The 19,145-nt window shown below is 45.4% G+C and overlaps 1 protein-coding gene across 1 annotated transcript in view; it reads right to left on the bottom strand.

Moving 5' to 3' along the window:
• LOC147161442 (uncharacterized) overlaps nucleotides 1–18,657 on the bottom strand; it is a 68,129-nt gene extending 49,472 nt beyond the window's left edge. Inside the window, exons 1-4 of the mRNA XM_086096094.1 lie at nucleotides 18,216–18,657; nucleotides 15,384–15,454; nucleotides 8,901–10,396; nucleotides 7,180–7,233 (exon numbers count right to left, since the gene is read on the bottom strand). Of these exons, the coding sequence (XP_085952220.1) occupies nucleotides 7,180–7,233; nucleotides 8,901–10,396; nucleotides 15,384–15,454; nucleotides 18,216–18,268 (1,674 nt within the window). The 5' untranslated portion in view covers nucleotides 18,269–18,657. The remainder of the gene's footprint in view (nucleotides 1–7,179; nucleotides 7,234–8,900; nucleotides 10,397–15,383; nucleotides 15,455–18,215) is intronic.
• Between the last annotated feature and the right edge of the window lie 488 nt (nucleotides 18,658–19,145).

Below are 19,145 nucleotides of genomic sequence, written 5' to 3'. Positions count from 1 at the left end.
CCCCCCCCCACACACACACTTGTCCAAATTCTTAACGAGTAATCCAGATCACCTCGTCGCAAAACATTTTGGATCGCTCTGCCAAGTGCGTGCTGGTGTCTGGATCAGCTGTTGTTGTTGTCGTCGTAGCAGAATTTGGCTCAACGGAAGCACGTGTCCACGTCCGGCATGACGAGGTGAGACGAAACTATCCGGTGGTCTCCGATTCAAACCCTTTGACGCGGCCATTCATTCGTCTTCTCGTCTCCGTCAGGGAGGCTTTTTTCCTGTGGATCTCTGACCCGGGGCCTTGTGGGGCATCTCTCGCCTCGCCCTCCCCACCCCCGTGTGAGGTTAAGGGTCAGGCGGGAAAAAACGCTTTTAAAGAGGCGGACCGAGCGGGGTTCACTGAGGTGAGTTGGAACAAGTCGGCCTTCTTTTGGTGGTCTTTTGCGGAACGAGTATCTGCAGACGTGTCCTTCGAAAAGTCCTTCTTTGATGTCGTTTTTGAAGAGAAGCAAATAACGGGATGAAGGCCCGTCGTTGTTACTTTGTTTTAATACATTTAAGGGCAGACGGACTTGGATAGTTGGCGATAAAGGAACAACTTTGCTTTTCTAAAAAAAATTACTTGGGTAATTACGCTTTTAGGATAAGCGTATTTTTCGTTTGTATAGCAGCATAATTAAATCATCCGTATCAACAAAGATTAGCGATGCACTTGGAATTTGTTCTGTTTTCCATAAACGTTCAAATATAGCGTACACAATGACGCTAGTCATGACATATAGCGCCTCGCGTCCAGCTCGCCGGAATCCACGATTCCACGTACGGCTCGCATATGTCCCGCGTCTGTCACGCAGATTAAACATACACCGCATGTTGACAGATTTACATTTTCAGCCGCTAAATCAGTCTCATCGTGATCGTTTGTGTGTCATGTGACAATTATGACATGCTTGTCAGCGTGGAAAGTTGTTTGAGCATTTAGTCACCATACGTAACATCCAATTAGTAAGACAACTCTAGCACTAATAGAACAACTGTGGCTTAGTAGAGATGTTTTTCCCCCCGCTACTAGCGCCAGTTTTGGCCAACTGGACATCAGTTTTACCTTACACTCTAAAAAAAGTTGGGTGAAAAATTGGGATCAAAAATGGACCAATCCACTTTATGGGTCCATTTGTCCCATTTTTCTGGGTTGTTTTAAACAAAACGACCCAATTTTCGGACCCAAGTAAAGGATCAGACCAATATTTAGGAGTTGCTTTACACTAAAGGAGCCGTTTCTTGATTCAAAGTTGGGTCAAATCGACCCAAGTAGAGGATCGGTCCATTTTTGACCCAACTGTTTTTAGAGTGTACTAAACTACTTTGCTGCACTCGTAACAGTAGCAGGTCCGAATGTACACGAAAGTATCTTTAAAAAAATTAACACAAGTACAAGATGTCGGGATGTTTTGTGTGGGGAAACCACGCAGTCCACAAGCCAGGTTGCGGTCCTGCTCGCCCTCCCCAATCAAGCAGACCATCCCTTACAGAGAAAGCTTTTTTTTTTTCTCTCCAGCATTTGCTGTACAAATTTAAAAGTATTTCTCCTATGTTTTTTGGATTTGTTGGGGTCTGGATGTTTCTTGGGCTGGGGAGGAGTTCTGGTGGGGGGTGTCTGGTCGGTGCTGGATTTCACCTTCCTTGGTTTTCTTTGGTCCCCTCGGGTCTCCTGGTGTTCGGTTTAGGTGAACGGTATGAGATTTTTTTCTAATAGGTTTTCTGGTGAGCTAACAAATACACGCACGCACGCACGCATGCACGCACATACACATACTCACCCACACACACACGCACAAAAAAAAAAAAATAATAAAAAATAAAAATAAAAATAAAAGAGCAATGATGATGACATTTCCGAATGAACAATACTGAGCTCTAAAAAAAAAATAAAAAATAAAAATAAAAAGTATTTCTCCTCTCTTGCCGCTAGAATCTCACCTACGGCCACCTGTAACCCGACTATACAAGACGTCATTTAAACGGTCAACATATACACAACCAAATGAAACCCAAAACCGTGACCACAAAAACTGTGATATGATCCGAACTGTGGATTTTGGGGGCCATTCCAGCCCTAAATCGACATTAAGCTGGATATGCTGAAATGCTGAAATGGCTTTCCGCAGGCAACTCTTCCAATCAGAGGTTCGAGTGCCATTAATGTCCGCAATCAAGGGGATGTACAATTTTTTTTTTTTACAATTGGCAACAAGCTTCTATTTTCATTCCAGGGATTTCCAAGTTTGAATGCTCTGGCCTCGCTGTCGTGGCCCTTCAGACTCTTGCCGTGTTTTGCGTCCGCTGGATGTTGCTCTTCCCAAAATACAGCAACACGCACGGCAGGCATGTTTCAATTACATGTTTCGCAAAAGCGGTTTGGGGGAGTACACTTGTAGACACGGGCTGGCAAGGGATTTTTTTTTTTTTTTTGAATGTTGCTTTTGGGTACAGCGACCTTGCCTCCGTGTCTTGCCCGGAACAGGTGTCTAATTAGAGAAGGCCAGGGTGGGGTGCCCGCGCGAGGGGGCCCCCGACCGGCGGCGGCGGCGGCGGCGGCGGCTTTGCAGGGCGTCACTGCTGTCCCCACTGCGGTCCCGCCTCAGCTCAGGCCACAATCGTACTCATTTAAGAAGTATAGCGTTTTAGGTTTGGCGCTATGGCAACGGCACGTCACTCCGAGGTATATAAATACCGAGCAAATTGCATCTTGATGCCATATGAGCAAGTAAGTAAAACGCAGTTGCCGGACGTTACATTTGGACGCGTGACATCGGGTCCCCCCGCAAGCTCTATGATGGGCGTAAACGAGCGTCGGACTTTGAAGAACATGCTCGTAAAAAGCCACTTCATATACACTACGTCAAAACGCATTGAGTTCATCATGTTGGGCCAGATGGGAGCCGGAGGGGACGATTTCAAAGCCTTGGTTCTAAAAGGCGGTACGGAAAAGTCCTTTTCAGTTGGGTACGCATGCAAATTTTGTTTTTGTCTAACACTGCCAGCGAGCCAGGAAATTGTCTCGAACCTCTAGCTATAGGGTGGGGGCTGAGAGAAAGCGGACACTGGACCTTAGCACACTGCAACATCTTAGGAGTCTCCTGCAGAGGGCCCATTTCAGGGCTGAAATGGGCCCGGACTCATTCAATGACAACTCGAGATTTGGGACTCTCCCAAATGAGCAAGGAGTATAACTTCAAATTTTGCCAAAATATACATAATTTTGGGTTTTAATTGTATAAGACAGCCCATCCAAAATCATAGTTGTCTGAAATATATATATATATATAATTTTTAATTTTTATTTTTTTTTCACTCAGAAATTCTAAATAAATTTTGCAAGGAGATATTATGAGTAAATTTGACTACTTTATTATTATTATTATTATTATTATTATTATTATTTATTTTATTTTATTTTATTTTATTTTTTAAGTTACATAACGGTTGGGAACAAAATCACCATCTTCAGCTTGGGGTGACTACCACCTGAGCCGTGCCACTCCAACCGTTTGCTTGTATCCAAAACATCAACTCTTGGAGGTACGAAGATTCCAGCCGACACGAGTGATATACGAACACACAGTTGGACCCGCATGGCTCAGGATGTAGATTGACGGTCTCACAACCTCAAGTTAGTGGATTTGTTCCTCAACCCTAAAGTGACTTTTTTTTTTTTTTTTACTCTTTTCCAAGTGTAAATTTTACTCCGTTTAGAGTTAAATTCACTCTGCATAATTTGCTGTGTACACATACCTATAAATAGCCAAATGTGAGAATTGCTGCCTTTTTCAAGATTTCCCAGCTGTATGTGTGTGAGCATAAATAAATAAATAATCGAACAAAAGCGGCGAGGTAAAGTTGAATGTTACGGTGAGGAGAATAGAAACAGTCTTCGTCTTCAGTCTTCGCACGCGTCCACTCGCACCTCCCTGCCACCGCTGCCGTGGTGGTCACACGCCCTCAAAACGGACGCGTCTGTGCGGAAGAGCGGTCGCCGTGGCGACGGCGTCTCACACTCACGTGTGGGGATCAGAGGTCAAAGTTCGCGGGTGTTGCCTGGCTGGGCTCAATGGTGCTCTGTGTGTCATCACGCCGGCTTCCCGTAATAAGAGGCTACGGAAGGTTATGCATGTCATTATGGGGGGGGGGGGGGGTGCATGTCTGCAGGATTTCTGTGGGAACCCCCCCACAACAAAAACCAGACTGAACAAGTGTTGTCAGTCTAAAAGTGTAAATTAAGTGTAAATCAATGACAAATCTTTCAGATTTTTCCAAGTGATCACTTTTTTTAACGGGTTTTTCGATTAAGTTTGAATTTAGAGTTGCGTGCGATAAAGAGCAAGAGGAAGAGGCAAAGAAGATCCCCAACTAAACTCCAGTAAGTTGTTCCCACGGATGACAGAGAAAATAATTTGTATTTCGATATATAATCTTTTCCTGATCACCATAACATCTATGCTAATTTCTGTTAGCCCAGCTCAGATTTTTCATATTATATGCTAGCATTAAGCTAACATTGTTCACTAGCTGAAATTATATTGACAAAATCTATATCAGACTTTTCCGCCCATGATATGGAAAAAAAGATCCACAATACAGCAACGCCGAGCAGCCAAACAGGATCCGTTAAAAAAAATCGAATCAAATCTCAATTTTATATCAGGTAACCCACAGGCCGCAATTCTTCACATGTTGATGCTCAATTTTAATTTCCCCGTGTGCACTCAAGTGACAGATATGGTGGGATTGCAGCTATACACGGGATTGGGAAGTGCTGGGGTTTCAATTGAAAGCCAAACGGGGAGCACCAATCATCTCTCGACGGAGGGTTCGCTTAAATATATGCAAGCGGGAGAGAACATAAGACGACGGGCAAAAGCAGAATTTATAGAAACAAATGAACTTGCTTTGAACAATTGAAAATTTTGGAGCTGATCTGAATAAACTTGTGTTAGCATTGTGCAGCATTTGCCTTCATTTCTACCAGTGAATAAATTCACTTATATACGCATATACAGGAGGCGGGTAGCCATAAACAATTTCCTAATTAGGTTTGTTAGGCCTTGGCGGAGGTCTGTGTTCTACTTGAAGGCCAAAAAGGGCAAAAGAGAAAAAAAAAAAAAAAAGGGCCTTCCAGCTCTCTGCAGATGTCGAACAGTACAGCTGTGGCTGATGCGAAGAAATAAACAACGCCTGCAAAAAAAAAATGACGTGGCAACCATTTGTTCGTCTTTGACGTTTGGACTCAAAACCAGATTGGTCGGCGTCACCGGTCGGCTGGACGGGATCTTTTTCTCTGCAACAACCAGAGTTGGATGACTGTTCTCACGTCGGGCAGGAAAGACAACAAGCGTGCTCGGGTCCCAAGTTGCTGTGAACTTCCACAAGGGCTCATACCAATGAGACAGAACCAGCGCCAGGCTGAAAGATGTCTTTTTTTCGTCAGTCCACAACATGGGACAGAAAGTTTCCAATACATTTGTATTGAACTCTATCAAGAGCCAACATACAATTTTGTAAATTCCAGTTTATTCCCATAATTTCCTGTTCGTTCTCATGGAACTTCTAAAAATTGGCCAAAATTTTGCAACCCTGATCCAAAATGAGATTTCCCCCCAAAAAAGAGGCTGAGGCAAGCAGAGAAAAGTCCAGCGCAGCCACATGTGTCCGCTGTCTGTTTACAGTGCTTTTATTAGGCATCCTGTGGCACAGGCGGCTTTTGAAAGGCCGTCTTTATAGGAGCTTTCCTGTTTATGCTCAGGGGTGGGGAGGTCAGCGCTCGCAGCCCCCCCGCGCTGAATACGGCCAATCTGGAAAAACGTGTGAGCGCTGAGTGTGTCAGCTGCAAAGGATGTGTGTAGATTTTTTGACTTTGCGGGTTATTATTATTATTGTTGTTATTATCGTCATAACTCCAAAGAACAATATGGCTCTTTTAACTTCTGGGACGCAAGCCCCCCAAGGACAGAGGCCTCTCTGTCCCCTCCCCCTTGTCACCGAGGCGTCAGTCAACATGTGCACATGGACAGCACACACACAAACGCATTCAGATGCAAGGATTAGTTAGCTCCGATAGCATATTGTGGGAAATGGACTATTGGACCACCAGTTGAGGTGGCTGGGGCATCTGGTTCGGATGCCTCCTGGGCGCCTCCCTGTGGGGAGGTGTTCCAGGCATGTCCTACCGGCAGGAGACCCCGGGGACGACCCAGGACACGCTGGAGAGACTACGTCTCACGGGCTGGCTTGGGAACGCCTTGGGATCCCGCCGGAGGAGCTGGCTGAAGTGGCTGGGGAGAGGGAAGTCTGGGCTTCCCTGCTAAAGCTGCTGCCCCCCGCGACCCGACCCCGGATAAGCGGAATTGAAGACGGACGGACTATTGGACCACCAGTTGAGGTGGCTGGGGCATCTGGTTCGGATGCCTCCTGGGCGCCTCCCTGTGGGGAGGTGTTCCGGGCATGTCCTACCGGCAGGAGACCCCGGGGACGACCCAGGACACGCTGGAGAGACTACGTCTCACGGGCTGGCTTGGGAACGCCTTGGGATCCCGCCGGAGGAGCTGGCTGAAGTGGCTGGGGAGAGGGAAGTCTGGGCTTCCCTGCTAAAGCTGCTGCCCCCCGCGACCCGACCCCGGATAAGCGGAATTGAAGACGGACGGACTATTGGACCACCAGTTGAGGTGGCTGGGGCATCTGGTTCGGATGCCTCCTGGGCGCCTCCCTGTGGGGAGGTGTTCCGGGCATGTCCTACCGGCAGGAGACCCCGGGGACGACCCAGGACACGCTGGAGAGACTACGTCTCACGGGCTGGCTTGGGAACGCCTTGGGATCCCGTCGGAGGAGCTGGCTGAAGTGGCTGGGAAGAGGGAAGTCTGGGCTTCCCTGCTAAAGCTGCTGCCCCCGCGACCCGACCCCCGGATAAGCGGAATTGAAGACGGACGGACGGACGGACTATTGGACACGTAACAGGCAGTCGGGCTGCGCTCCTTGTGAACCCTTGACTGCTTTTCCCGTTCAACGAACGGCTGCAAGTGCTTCATTACAGTGCAGCGCTTGAACTACGCGTTTCTCCCTGCCCATAACTTAGCGGCTAGGCCGTCTGAAGATCCGACACTGTCAAAACACCATCACGTCAAAGCCAGGACTCACCCGAGCTCCCCTTTTGCCCGACAGGCCCGGCTTCCCTGGAGGTCCTTGAAGTCCCTGCGGAACAAGAACAAAAATCCAGTCATCGTTGCCTTTTTTGACTGACTCCATATTCATACATTCGCATGCGCTCAACCGACCGTCGGGTCATCGAGCGCCGAGGTAATAATTCCGTGCACAGGTGACGACAGCTGAGCCACATCCGTCGAGAAACTCGGAGCCGGCGTGGCAGGAAACGGCAGAAATAACAAGTCATTTCCTGCGTGGCGTTATCGTGCCCAATCATTTTCTTTTCTTTTAATCAAAAGAGGAAGGGAAAAGTCAAGGAAAGCAACTACAGGTTCTGATTGTTAGCTTCTGTATCACTTTTTTTTTTAAAGGAAATCTCCTCAAGATTAAAAAGAAGCCAATTTAAAGATTTTCAAACAATGCAGAGCCTCCTTTCCCATGTCTGGAATGTCTCTTTTCCCGCTTCCTGTCACTCGGATGGTTCTAATTGCTCCCCAACTCTGACGTCTTGACCTTCGGGCTTGAGACCACCCCTATTAGTGCAGGTGGCACACTAGGGACCCGTTGCGTTAGACACGCACCCCTGTCAGTCTTGGCACTTCCGCCCCCCCCGTCATTTGACTTGCCTTTTGTAAACTTCTCCTCTTCTCTTCTTAAACGTGATTGGTTTTTGCCAGCTAAAATAATATCAATCAAACCCGACAGACACCAAAAAAATTAAGGGGGCAGAAGTCCAGGTGCTATAATTCAGGTGTGTCCCAAACTACCCTTTCATCCTTCGGTTTTTCTGTATGTGGCCCTCAAATGAAAATGAAAGTTTGGACGGCCCCTGCTATAAATTGAATATATCAGACGTGCCTCAATAGGCTACGCTTATCGGACAAAAATCGTAAGACAAGACCGGTGACCAGAATCTGAATCTTTGGCCTCGATTCATGTGACACCCGATTAAAATTGAGACACTTTTGGCCACAGCAGCAAATTTAAGGAAAGTTCTTGAAGACTTGCCTAAAACTAACCATGGGTAATAACTTGGCCAGAAACAATACTCTTTTTTTTTTGGATACACTTCAATGGACTGAAACACTCATGACACACAATCAAATGCGATTCCATCGCATACGAGTTCATTTCACAGCTTAAGGTTCAAATGTGACAAATCCAACCGCTCAACCGACTTGTTAGCCACAAACAAAACCATGGTCACAATTGACAACATTTAACCCTGAAAAGGGATCGGCTGTGACTGAGGTGGGCAGTCGAGGTGAAACCGAGACACGCTGAACTCTATGGAAAAAGGTGCGAACTCATTTGTCTGCCTCGGTATTTGTGCTCTAAGTGACATGAGCCTCTTCCTACCTTCCCCGCTTGCGTTTAGAAGCTAAACGATGGTGTTTACCAACTGCCCTAACCCCCCGACCTCGCTTTGAAGACGGGCCACGTGACCTCCACCAGACTGGAATCTGGTGCGAAGACGGCAAGGCGTTAGACCTGGCACGTCACGCCCAGCCTGGACGGGCCGGGTGTAGAGAGCAAGTTGGAAATGGCGGGAGAGGATTTCTAGCCTGTGTGGGAACTGGGGCAGGTCTACATTCATCTCCATAAGCTAGCTATGATTTGAAAGGCACATGGCAGAAGAACCGGAAAGACTCGAATGGACTAAAAAACCATCAAAACAATTGAGCCAGATCCAAATCCAGATATAAGCGTCTTACCGCAGGGCCGGGTTCTCCTTTTAGTCCTACAGGTCCGGCGAGCAGGGAGAACTGAGTAGGTTCCACCTCCCAGGTCTGGAAGCCATCGGTAGCGGGTGATGTTACAAGATTGTACCAAGGTGTGGTAGGACGTGGGGTGACCGGGGACTTGGGGGTCCTGGCTTGCTTGGTTGGCTTGACGACCGGTTTTGCGTTCGGTTTGGTGGTTTTAGCAAAGGTTTTAGAGGCGGTTGGTTTTGAAGGGTTCACTTTTGATACTACAGGTTTAGAGGGAAACACTTTGACAGAATTTAGCTTGGGCTTGGAGACGGTGGCTTTGGATGGTACGACTTTGGGCTTGGTGGGGGTTTTCTTGGCTGCGGTCGGCTGCGGTTTCTTGAGAGCTGGAGCTTGATCTGATAAAGTGGAGTCAAGTTTTTTCTTGGAAGGATTTGGGCTCGTAGTAGCTGTGGGAGTGGGTTTCTTCTTTTCTGTTACCGCAGTCACCTTGTTTTGAGAACTGGGCTTTGGGGACGTTAGTCTGGGGATTGTCAGACTTGCAGTTTTAGAAGTGGATGATCTCGCGGCCGGCGGTTTGGTTGGGGCCACTGTGGTCCTGAGCGGAGCCGTGACAGATTCAGTTCTGGCCTTGGTCGGGGGCGAGGCTAGGCCAAGCTGAACTGTGACCGGCATAACAGTTCCCGGCAAAGGCGCAGGAGTGGTCCCGAGGGCGGGCTTCATTACAAGGGTGGGGGCTACACGCCTGACAGCGGAGGCGGCCGCCGCAACGCTCCGAGCGAGGCTCCGCCCGATGGCCTTCCTGGTGATCAGGCTACCGTGTCTGGGGGCGGGCGTGGACGATGCGTTGATTTGTCGCGGCAAAACGGGCAGCAAGGGTGCAAGGTTCGGCCTGTAGGTGTCCGCTTCCCTGCACTGCTTCTTAATGTACTGGCAGTAGTTGTGAGCGGCCCGGGCAGACGGGATCAGGTCAAACTGGCAGATGGCGCCTTCAAAATGAGCCCAAGCCTGTTGGCTCGAGCGGCCCAGCAGGAAGGAGCCCTCGTGCCCCGGGGCCAGTCCCTCCTCGCCGTCCCACCCAAAGTCCGCATGAGCACTCCGCTCTCCGCAGGAGGCATATAGAGTCACTTTCTGTCCTTTAATTCCCACCGCCAGCTGGTGCCACTGGCCGTCGTGGGCTTCGTAGGGCAGGGCCACCGAGGCGTCGGGTCCCGTGTGCAGGACCAGACTGCCCGGTACGAGCTGCAGGCCGAGGAGAAGCTTCTTCTTCTTCTCCGAGAGCAGGGTGAAGAGGAAGGCGCTGTTGACTCTGTGCGACCGCACGCTCAGGACCAGCGCCGCGTCGGTCCAGACGGCCGCCGGCCAGACGGAGCGCAGCGGACCCTCAATGTGCGCCAGTTGGTTGAGGATGATTCCGGACTTGAAGGGAATGACGCCAGCTGGTACGGAGCGTGATGGCTTGTCTCCCTTAAGCCCCAACTTCTGGAGGATGTCCACATCTGTGGGGATGGAAAAGCAGTGTTAAGAGACACGGAAGAAAAATTGGACAAAAAGTCAAAACAAACCCTATACGATGAATCCCGGCTTATCGCAAGGGTTAGCATCACAGCTAAAAATCGACGATGTCGGCACTATATTAAATGATGTTTTTTTATATGCTTTAAAAGCATTTCAACTCCCACAAACACACGTCTAAAGTATTTCTTGGTGTCTGCTCTCACTCTCACTCAATATTGACGGAAGGTCCGTCAATCCGTGAATGATGGGACGCCCATTTTGTTGACCATTGACGGGAAACTTTGAAAAATTGACAAACTAAGCATTGGTGGAAGGGGTTTTTTTTTTGTCCGTCAATGTAATCGTCAATCCGTCAATAAATTCGGCAATTCGCCAATGACGGACGTCCCATTATGCTTGACGAGTTGATGATTGACGAATGACGGATTCCCACTGACGGATTCCCACTTCGAATGACGGAAACAGTGACGGACGCTCATTTTGACGAGCAAACGACCAATGACGGATTGACGGTTCGGCTCGAAATATTGATGGATCGACGCCGACGGAAGGGCGTCCCGTCCCGACTGTTGCCAAATGACGGACGCTCCAAATTCATTGATTGACGCGCCCACCTCTGCTTTTCACTCTTGCACAGTTCGCTAAATAAGAATTCATGTGTGCTCACTTCAAGCTGTTTGTTAAATCCCAGTTGATGTTAATTGTGAAACTCTTACAAATGTAACTAACACATACAAACTAGAAGAATTCAACATTATTTAAACACAAACCATAAAATTCTTAACGCTAACATATGACACGAATCGCCACAGCAGGGCTAATGGAAATTAGCATAGATGGTAATTTACAACCTGCTTTGTTGGAACAGTGACTGAATATTTCTGTTGGATATGATTAATTGGGGGACTTTCTCCGCCACTTCGTCTCGCACCACGTAGCTTCCAGTAGACTACTAAAACAAAAAGCACGCAACTCTAAATTCAGAGCTTGCCTTTACCGTGTAAAACGCCATAAAAAGGAATGACAAGAATGATGAACCACATTTTGTATTCTCTGCCTCGTATTTCTTTTTGTCCCGATGCCCGAGTTTTCTTGGAATATCTGCCTACTATTTTTCTGACATCAAGATGCAGAAACGCCAAAACAACACGCATACAAGAGATCAGAGATCGCCACCTTGTACGGGCGGGTCTGTCAAAAAAAAGCAGCTGAGGGAAACAAAAACGATACAGTGTTCCTTTTCAGCCAAATATATTTTCGGACGACCAAAATAAAACGTGTTGGTCAGCAGCAAACTGCTTGGGCACGTCGTTCGTTGACTGCAACTCTGAGCCAAACCCGATGACTAAGAGAAAAATATCCACGGCGGTGGCGGATGGGTGGCCGCGCTTCTCCCTGCAGTCTTCCTGCACTCGTAGACATTTTTTGGTAGTGCCAGCTGCCCGCAGCTTCCAATTGAAGCAGTTAAGCAAACAAGACGTGTACACGCGTGCATCGTTCGTCCCTTTGGTAGCATTTTGTGGACGATGACAAATCTTTGTGCACCCACTATAGCGCGGACTTAAATGGGTTTTTACACTTTATTTTTTTTATTTTATTTTTTTTATTTAAAAAAAAAGAAAAAAGAAAAAAATAATAATAAAAATAAAAATAAAAATAAAAATAAAAAAATAAATGGGTTTTTACACTTTATTTTTTTATTTTATTATTTTTATTTTTTTTTTTAAAGAAAAAAGAAAAAAATAATAATAAAAATAAAAATAAAACTAAAAATAAAAAAATAAATGGGTTTTTACACTTTATTTTTTTTATTTTTTATTTTTATTTTTTTATTTTTTTTTTTAAAAAAAAGAAAAAAGAAAAAAATAATAATAAAAATAAAAATACAAATAAAAATAAAAAAATTAATGGGTTTTTACACTTTATTTTTTTTATTTTATTTTTTTTATTTTTTTTATTTAAAAAAAAGAAAAACTAAAAAAATAATAATAAAAATAAAAATAAAAATAAAAATAAATAAATAAATGGGTTTTTACACTTTATTTTTTTTATTTTTTATTTTTTATTTTTTTATTTAAAAAAAAAGAAAAAATAAAAAAATAATAATAAAAATAAAAATAAAAATAAAAAAATAAATGGGTTTTTACAGTATGCAAGCAAAGTCTGAAATTAAGAGTTGCGTGCCACAACACGCTGGGCCGCGCCCCCTTTTTCGCCATTGAATGTTTGTTGTGCGACACGCTAACCCCGTCTTGGACCATTTTAAGCGGTTTTTGGCTGTGGCATTCCTTGGCGGAAAAGGCGTTTAGAACACCTTTTGTTACTTTCTCCCTATACAAATTTCAGAATCTCGGGCCAATCGACTGGATGATTTCAACGGCCCTCGTCGTGGTTATTGAACACTTCAAACTTGCTCCGCCTTCTCAACAAAAAAAGGAAAAAAGGTAGTACGTGTTTTAATAACTTTGAATGTGTTTGAGACATGTGGGACGGGTCTCTGGATTTCATGGATTTTCACCGATCGTGGGCAGGTCCTGGAAACATTTCCCCCTCACGATAAATGGCGGTTCACCGAAAGCAAGGTGGTCCTGGACCTATGAATAGCGCTGTTATTGCTCGGTGCCGCATACATTGGATTTCATGGCGCGGTGGTCTCCGGCATGTTCTGACTCTGGTCTTTGTTTCAAGGCTTCGGACGGTTAACAATCAACAAGCGCCGTTCCCTCTTTTGCCTCGGACCCTCTCCGCAATTAAGCGTTCAGAACCTCAGTCACCGTGAGCATGTACAGCCTCAAACCCGATTTCCAGAACTGCACTCAGCCGTGACCGTGTACAATGTTTGGTCGCCGAGGGTCACGGCGCCCATTCAGCGTCAGCTGTGATGTCACAGCCTGGCCTCTTCATAGCTTCCCCCCCCACGCCCCCCCCCCGAGTTGCTCCCTCTCTTTGACCCGACCTGTGATCAGCGGGCTCTGTCTAATGGGGACGTGTGTACGGAAAAAAGAATAAGTGTGAGAAACAGGCAGACATTGTTGATGAGATGCCAGAAAAATAGGAAAGCTTCAGAGGACACAAAGAAGGATCCTCAATAAATAAATGGAAAAAAAAAAAGTAGGTTAAAAACTTTGGGAATGTTTTAATTGCGCGGAAAGTTTCAAACAAACTAATTAGGCGAGCTGACTCGGAGCACGGAGGGTTATTATACAATTATAGCAGATCCCGGGGGGTCAAACAAAACCATTCTTTTTTTTTTCTTTTTTCTTTTTTTTTTTTTAAAGAGCTCAGTATTGTTCATTCGGAAATGTCATCATCATTGCTCTTTTTTTTTTTTCTTTTTTTTTTTTAATACATATATATATATATATATATATACATATATATATATATATATATATATATATATATATATATATATATATATATATATATATATATATATATTTTTTTTTTTTTTTTTTTTTTTGTGTGGGTGAGTATGTGTATGTGCGTGCGTGCGTGCGTGTATTTGTTAAACAAAACCATTCTGATACATTTGGAACTATTAAGTGCCAACTAATGCACAAATTTCCACTTGTGTTTTTTCCACTTTCTAAGGACAGCTGTAATGCTTGGCGTTAAAAAAAAATAGTGAGTGAGATTTAGCCGGGTAGCGTATAACGTATATAGCAATCCGCATTCTCCTGTCTGTGTGGTCTCCCCTGCGGTGTAAGACGTGCACTTGGCAGCGAGACAGCGGTCGCGTTACACGTGCCGTCTGACTTCTGTTGTCTTTATTCGTCGACTACCGCGTCTATTATGACTGGGCCGCGCGTTAGCCATATGGATTCAGATGTACGGTGCGTTGCGCAGGTTGCGACGGCAGACACCCACGCGCACGGGGGGGGTTTAAGAATAAGTGGGAAAGGCTATGCTAAGCTAGGCTAAGTTAGCCATTTGCTATATTAAAACGTACCGCTTTGAGTAATGGTACAAAAAAAGGGAACCATCGCGAAATCACGGATCGTCACATTCAAGTTTAAAAAGAAAAGAAAAGAAAAAAAAGAAAGCCGTTTCTTGTTCGGTTGTCGCTTCAGGTCGTTCCGGTGCACTGCTGTTGATATAGCGCCTCCATAATGGCGCAACGCTGCAACTGCAGCTGGAGCGCTGTGTCGAGCGATATCAGTGGCTCAGGCTGGAGGTGGCCGCCTCTGAATTTTGTGCACAGGAAAAACCCTGGTATGCGTTGTTGCTCTGCGTGTTAAAGTAGCAGTTGTTTGAAGGTTTAGCATTAAAGTTACATTTTTGCTAATTTTCTCTAGCCTCTCTATGTCATTTCACATGCTGTTTTAGCATTAAGCTAGCTTGACTTTCATTAGCTGAAATCCTATGATTTGGTTGAATATTATGGGGTTCAAATGTATGTGCGTAATGTTTTTAATACCCTTTTCACAGCAGGACTTTAACTGGGAGTGAAAAAAAAAGAAGCTTGAAGCATAAACACCTAGTCTCTTATTTGGAGATTTGTGCAGGTGAGAACAGGTACTAAGGAATTTTTTTTCAAAGTATATTTTGAGAAGTTTAAAGTGTGTTTTAACGCCTATTAATATGTTTAAAGCGCATAAAGCAAAGCATAGCGTGTGGAGTGTACAAAGCACAACAACAGGCTAAGCTAAGGTTAGCATGTCTGCTTATATTTGGTATTTTTATATTTCAGGTAAAGAGAATAAAATGGCATTCCTGTCCACCAAAACCAGACGTTTCCCTCTGGAGTACTTGAGAAAACAACAGAGTCACATTTTTGCTTCCTGAAAATAGTAACAGATTTTATTTCTTATTTATTTATTTTTATTTTGCGCAATCGATCGCTCCCTCGCCATCTCGACCCCTGCCCCAATTCCCATCGCAATTTGCGTTATGCAACCACTTGAGCCTCTTTTGGTGTTGAGTGCAGCGTGCCGGAGGAAGGGGGGGGGGCCAACCGGGTCTTACCTTCAGAGTGTTCTTGCGTAAGTCCCAGGTAACAAGTACAGTATAAAACGGCACAGAGCAGTAGGGCTCTCCTATGGACGAGAGAAGAAAAAAAAAAGAATGTTAGAGGAGTCACACGGGGGTTTTAGTGGTTGGTGGGACGATTCTGCAACACCCTCCAATAATTATAATTATAATTATATGGAACGTTCTTTTTCACCAGGGTTTCCAATAACACCAAAACCTCGCGACGGCTTAGCCCGTTGAGCATTTAATATCCATCTTAAGGTTCGTGCACTCGTATAGTCTTATGACCAGCAAAAAAAAATTCCACAACTAGCGCCACTTAACGCAATTAACCCTTTCTACTAATCTCGTATCCTCGTGCTTAATGTCCATGTTCCACTTTTTTGCTTTTTGTGCTCACTCGTAGAACAACTTAAGCGTACGAATAAGATGTTCATTCTGCACTTATTGACAACCGCGTGTTTTGCAAGTGAGCTCAACCATTTTTTGTGGAAATCTGCTGGAAATGTTCCACTCTTTGCAACCCCATCAGCCATCATCCCAATTAGAACAACACACGCACACACACACACACACACACACACACGCACACACACACACACACACACACATGGATGCTGAAAATTGGGAAAGGTAGTCCCCAATCCTCAGGTGTGTCCCTTGACACCCTCGCCGCATCCCCCCCCCCCCGAGCTCAATGGGGGGGGGGGATCCAGATCTCGGGGGGGCGAAAGAGCCACTGTTTACCACGAGATCATCTCACGCACGCAAAGACTGCGGGAGGAAATGCGTATAGCAGCTGCGGCCGGGGTCGAGAAGAAGCAGACATGTGGGAAAGAGGATGCTGACTGCGGCGCGTTAACATGGCAAAAAAAAAAAAAAAAAATACTCCAGAAGGGTTATGAGTATATACAGTGTACATGAAAGTGTACATGCAGTGCAGCATGTTCTTCCTGTGGCTTAATCACGTGCGGCGCCCTGAGACGTCTTGGACCGCCAGCTGCTCGCACTCTCACGCTTATCATCTGAAGAGCTTCCCTCGGAAAAATGCTTCATCCATCACAACAAACTCGTGTATTTTCTTTCGCTCCTCAAAAAAAAAAAGAAGAAGAGAATCTAGCCTAGAGCACTGCTTCTCAACCGCTCATCCAAGGCCCTGGGTTCGATAAAAAAAATAAAATAAAATAAAAATCCCAATTAGTCCCGATTAGGAAAATACGTCAGCACCCGATTCATTTCCGATTGTGAATTTTATGGTGTCAGGCGAGTCAACTCGCAGTTTGGCAGATAACATTTGTAAAAAAAAACTACCGAAAAAAAGGGGGGCTCCAAGCTGGTCCAAGTCTCAGCTGACAGTCTTTCAAATTTGACGTAAAGAACCGTCATCACACGACTTGAGAATCGCTTGCCTAACGTTTACTGTGTATTACATTTTAGCAAAAACCACAGAACACTGGGGAGGGGAAAAAAAAAAAGAAAAAAAAAAAGGCTGATCCGTGACTCAAAATCAATGATTGATGGCCAGTCAATTGAGACTAATAATGATGATAACATCCTCATTGTGTAATCAGCATCTGATTGTCACTTCCTGCTCCATTCTGTGGATGTGCTGTGTTTTTGCCATTATCGTCCCAGTCCCAAAAAAAAAAATAATAATAATAAAAAAAATAAAAAAAAACATGTCAGAGTGGGATCCGTTTCTTTTCATTGTTATTTCATCAGAGGATTTCTCTCTCACATGCACACGTACGCATAGAGTGGAAAATTCCCAAACTGGCATTTTATCTCCTCACTACTTTTTGTGACCAAAATGAAAGAAGACGCACGACGTCCATCTGCAGGAGTTTTCGCTGAAACTTTCAGCTCATATTCAATCTCCCAACTGCGGGTTTGACAGCGCAGATAAAAAAAAAAAAAAGAAGAAAAATGACGGATGGCGCTCACGGCCAAATGGTGTGTGGACACAGCAGCGCTCACACTTGTACAGTAAGCAGCGCTCGATTGGGTTCAAGCGATCTTGGGCGGGGGGGGGGGGGGGGGGGGGGGGGGGGTGCAGATAAACAATTGGATGCACGTTTTGCCGGTCAAACAGCGGCAGGTGGCAACAGGCTCGATTACGTGTTGTTCTGCCAGGGTGGCAAGCAACAAAGTGCACGTACTTTTGGAGCTTTCAGGTATCCGTACTTGGAATATTTGATTTATTTATTTATTTTTTACTTTTACTCCATACGTTTGATCTCAATTCAACCGCAGTTGAGATCTTGATTGGTTGACATCTTGGAGATGAGACTGAGATATTCTTTTGTTTTTGTCATTCAAGTAAAGTGTTTTTCATTTATTATCATCAGCTAATTGAGCAACTTCAGGCGCTGACCTGACGTCAGTCCAGTGATTTGATTATCTTGTCAGAATTGCGCTTACAGCAAACAGTACGACCACTGCGTTATTATTATTATTATTATTTTTAATAATTACAGGAATTTTGCAAAAATGATGACGTGAAGACTCATTTCAGATTCAGAGTCTGTATTTTTTTTACATCACTAAAAGGTGTACTTCTACTTTTGCCATTTTTTTTTTTGCACCTGTACTGTTATTTGTTTACTGCATTTTTTTTTTTTGTCTTCCTTAGAATTTTAAAAACGCAAAATCTGTGTTTGCACAATATCGGCTTTCTGTTCGATTGTGCGAGTATACTTTTGCCAGCTCTGCGTGTGGCTGAACCTTTAGCCAGGTGTGCACCACATGCTGCACATCTCACACACAACCCAGCCACCACCGGTGAGAAGCAGCAAGCCATGCAAACAATAACAAAACAAAACTTACTTTGTGTCTCGACGAGAGGTTTTGCAATCTCTCCTTTGGGTGCCTAAATTCATTTGTATTCATTTGTCCTGGCAGTCAAAAACCTGATCCGTCAATCACAGCGTGACTCCTTGGCAAGGGCGGGCATGAAGAAGACGCACCGGCGGCCGGTCGGTCGGTCGGTCAGTCGGTCACACGTCGGTACAGCTCGGGTTCAAAGCTCCGGGAAGGAAAACGCATGTTGACTAGAGGCTGTCAAGGCCGACGTACAATCCGCGTGGACGCAGAAGCTCCCTGCTGGCGTGCGTGTGGATATTCCCCGCTGTGTCATTCATTGAGGCTGCTCCGGATCGAGAGACTGGGTTCGAGACTGCCTGCCTGCCTGCCTGCCGGGGGTGGTGACGGAGTAAGGAGCCTTCCTCCCATGGCTTTCCCTTTTAAACAAGGGGGATCCGTCCGCGCGGCTTCGGCCACCGACGAGGTGTCGAGTTTCACAGCCAAGCGGCGGAGAGGTGCAACTGCACGCTTCCCGCCTTCTTAGGGGGGCGGGGGGGGGGGGGGGGGGTGAGGGGGGGGAGTTCAACACGGGCCACATCATGGGGGGTTGGAGAGGGGGGGTAACCGCAATTGGAGAAGAAGAAGAAAATGGATGGCGTTTTCAACAAGCTGCCATTTACTGTCAACCATCTTTTCTCTCCAAGTGACAAATGATTTGGGAATTTGGACTCTTTTTTTTTTTTTTTTGGGCTACTTGTTTTATTGGAGTGAATTGAGAACCAAAGTTAGCAAGCGAGATAACTAGCTTCGGCGCTAACTGCATTTTACATGGGGGGGAGTTCAAATTTTTTTTTCCATATATTATAATTACAAGCATTTGTATTGAATTATTTTTTAACTAAATTCATTCTAAACATAAATTGAAAACTTAATTTCTTCATTGAATTTGTTAGA

Source organism: Leptonotus elevatus, chromosome 15 (assembly GCF_054856555.1).
Source record: "Leptonotus elevatus isolate MCC_2025b chromosome 15, RoL_Lele_1.0, whole genome shotgun sequence".
Taxonomy (NCBI): Eukaryota; Metazoa; Chordata; class Actinopteri; order Syngnathiformes; family Syngnathidae; genus Leptonotus; species Leptonotus elevatus.
Note: the sequence above shows the minus strand (reverse complement) of the source record. Positions and strands in the feature narration are given on the sequence as shown.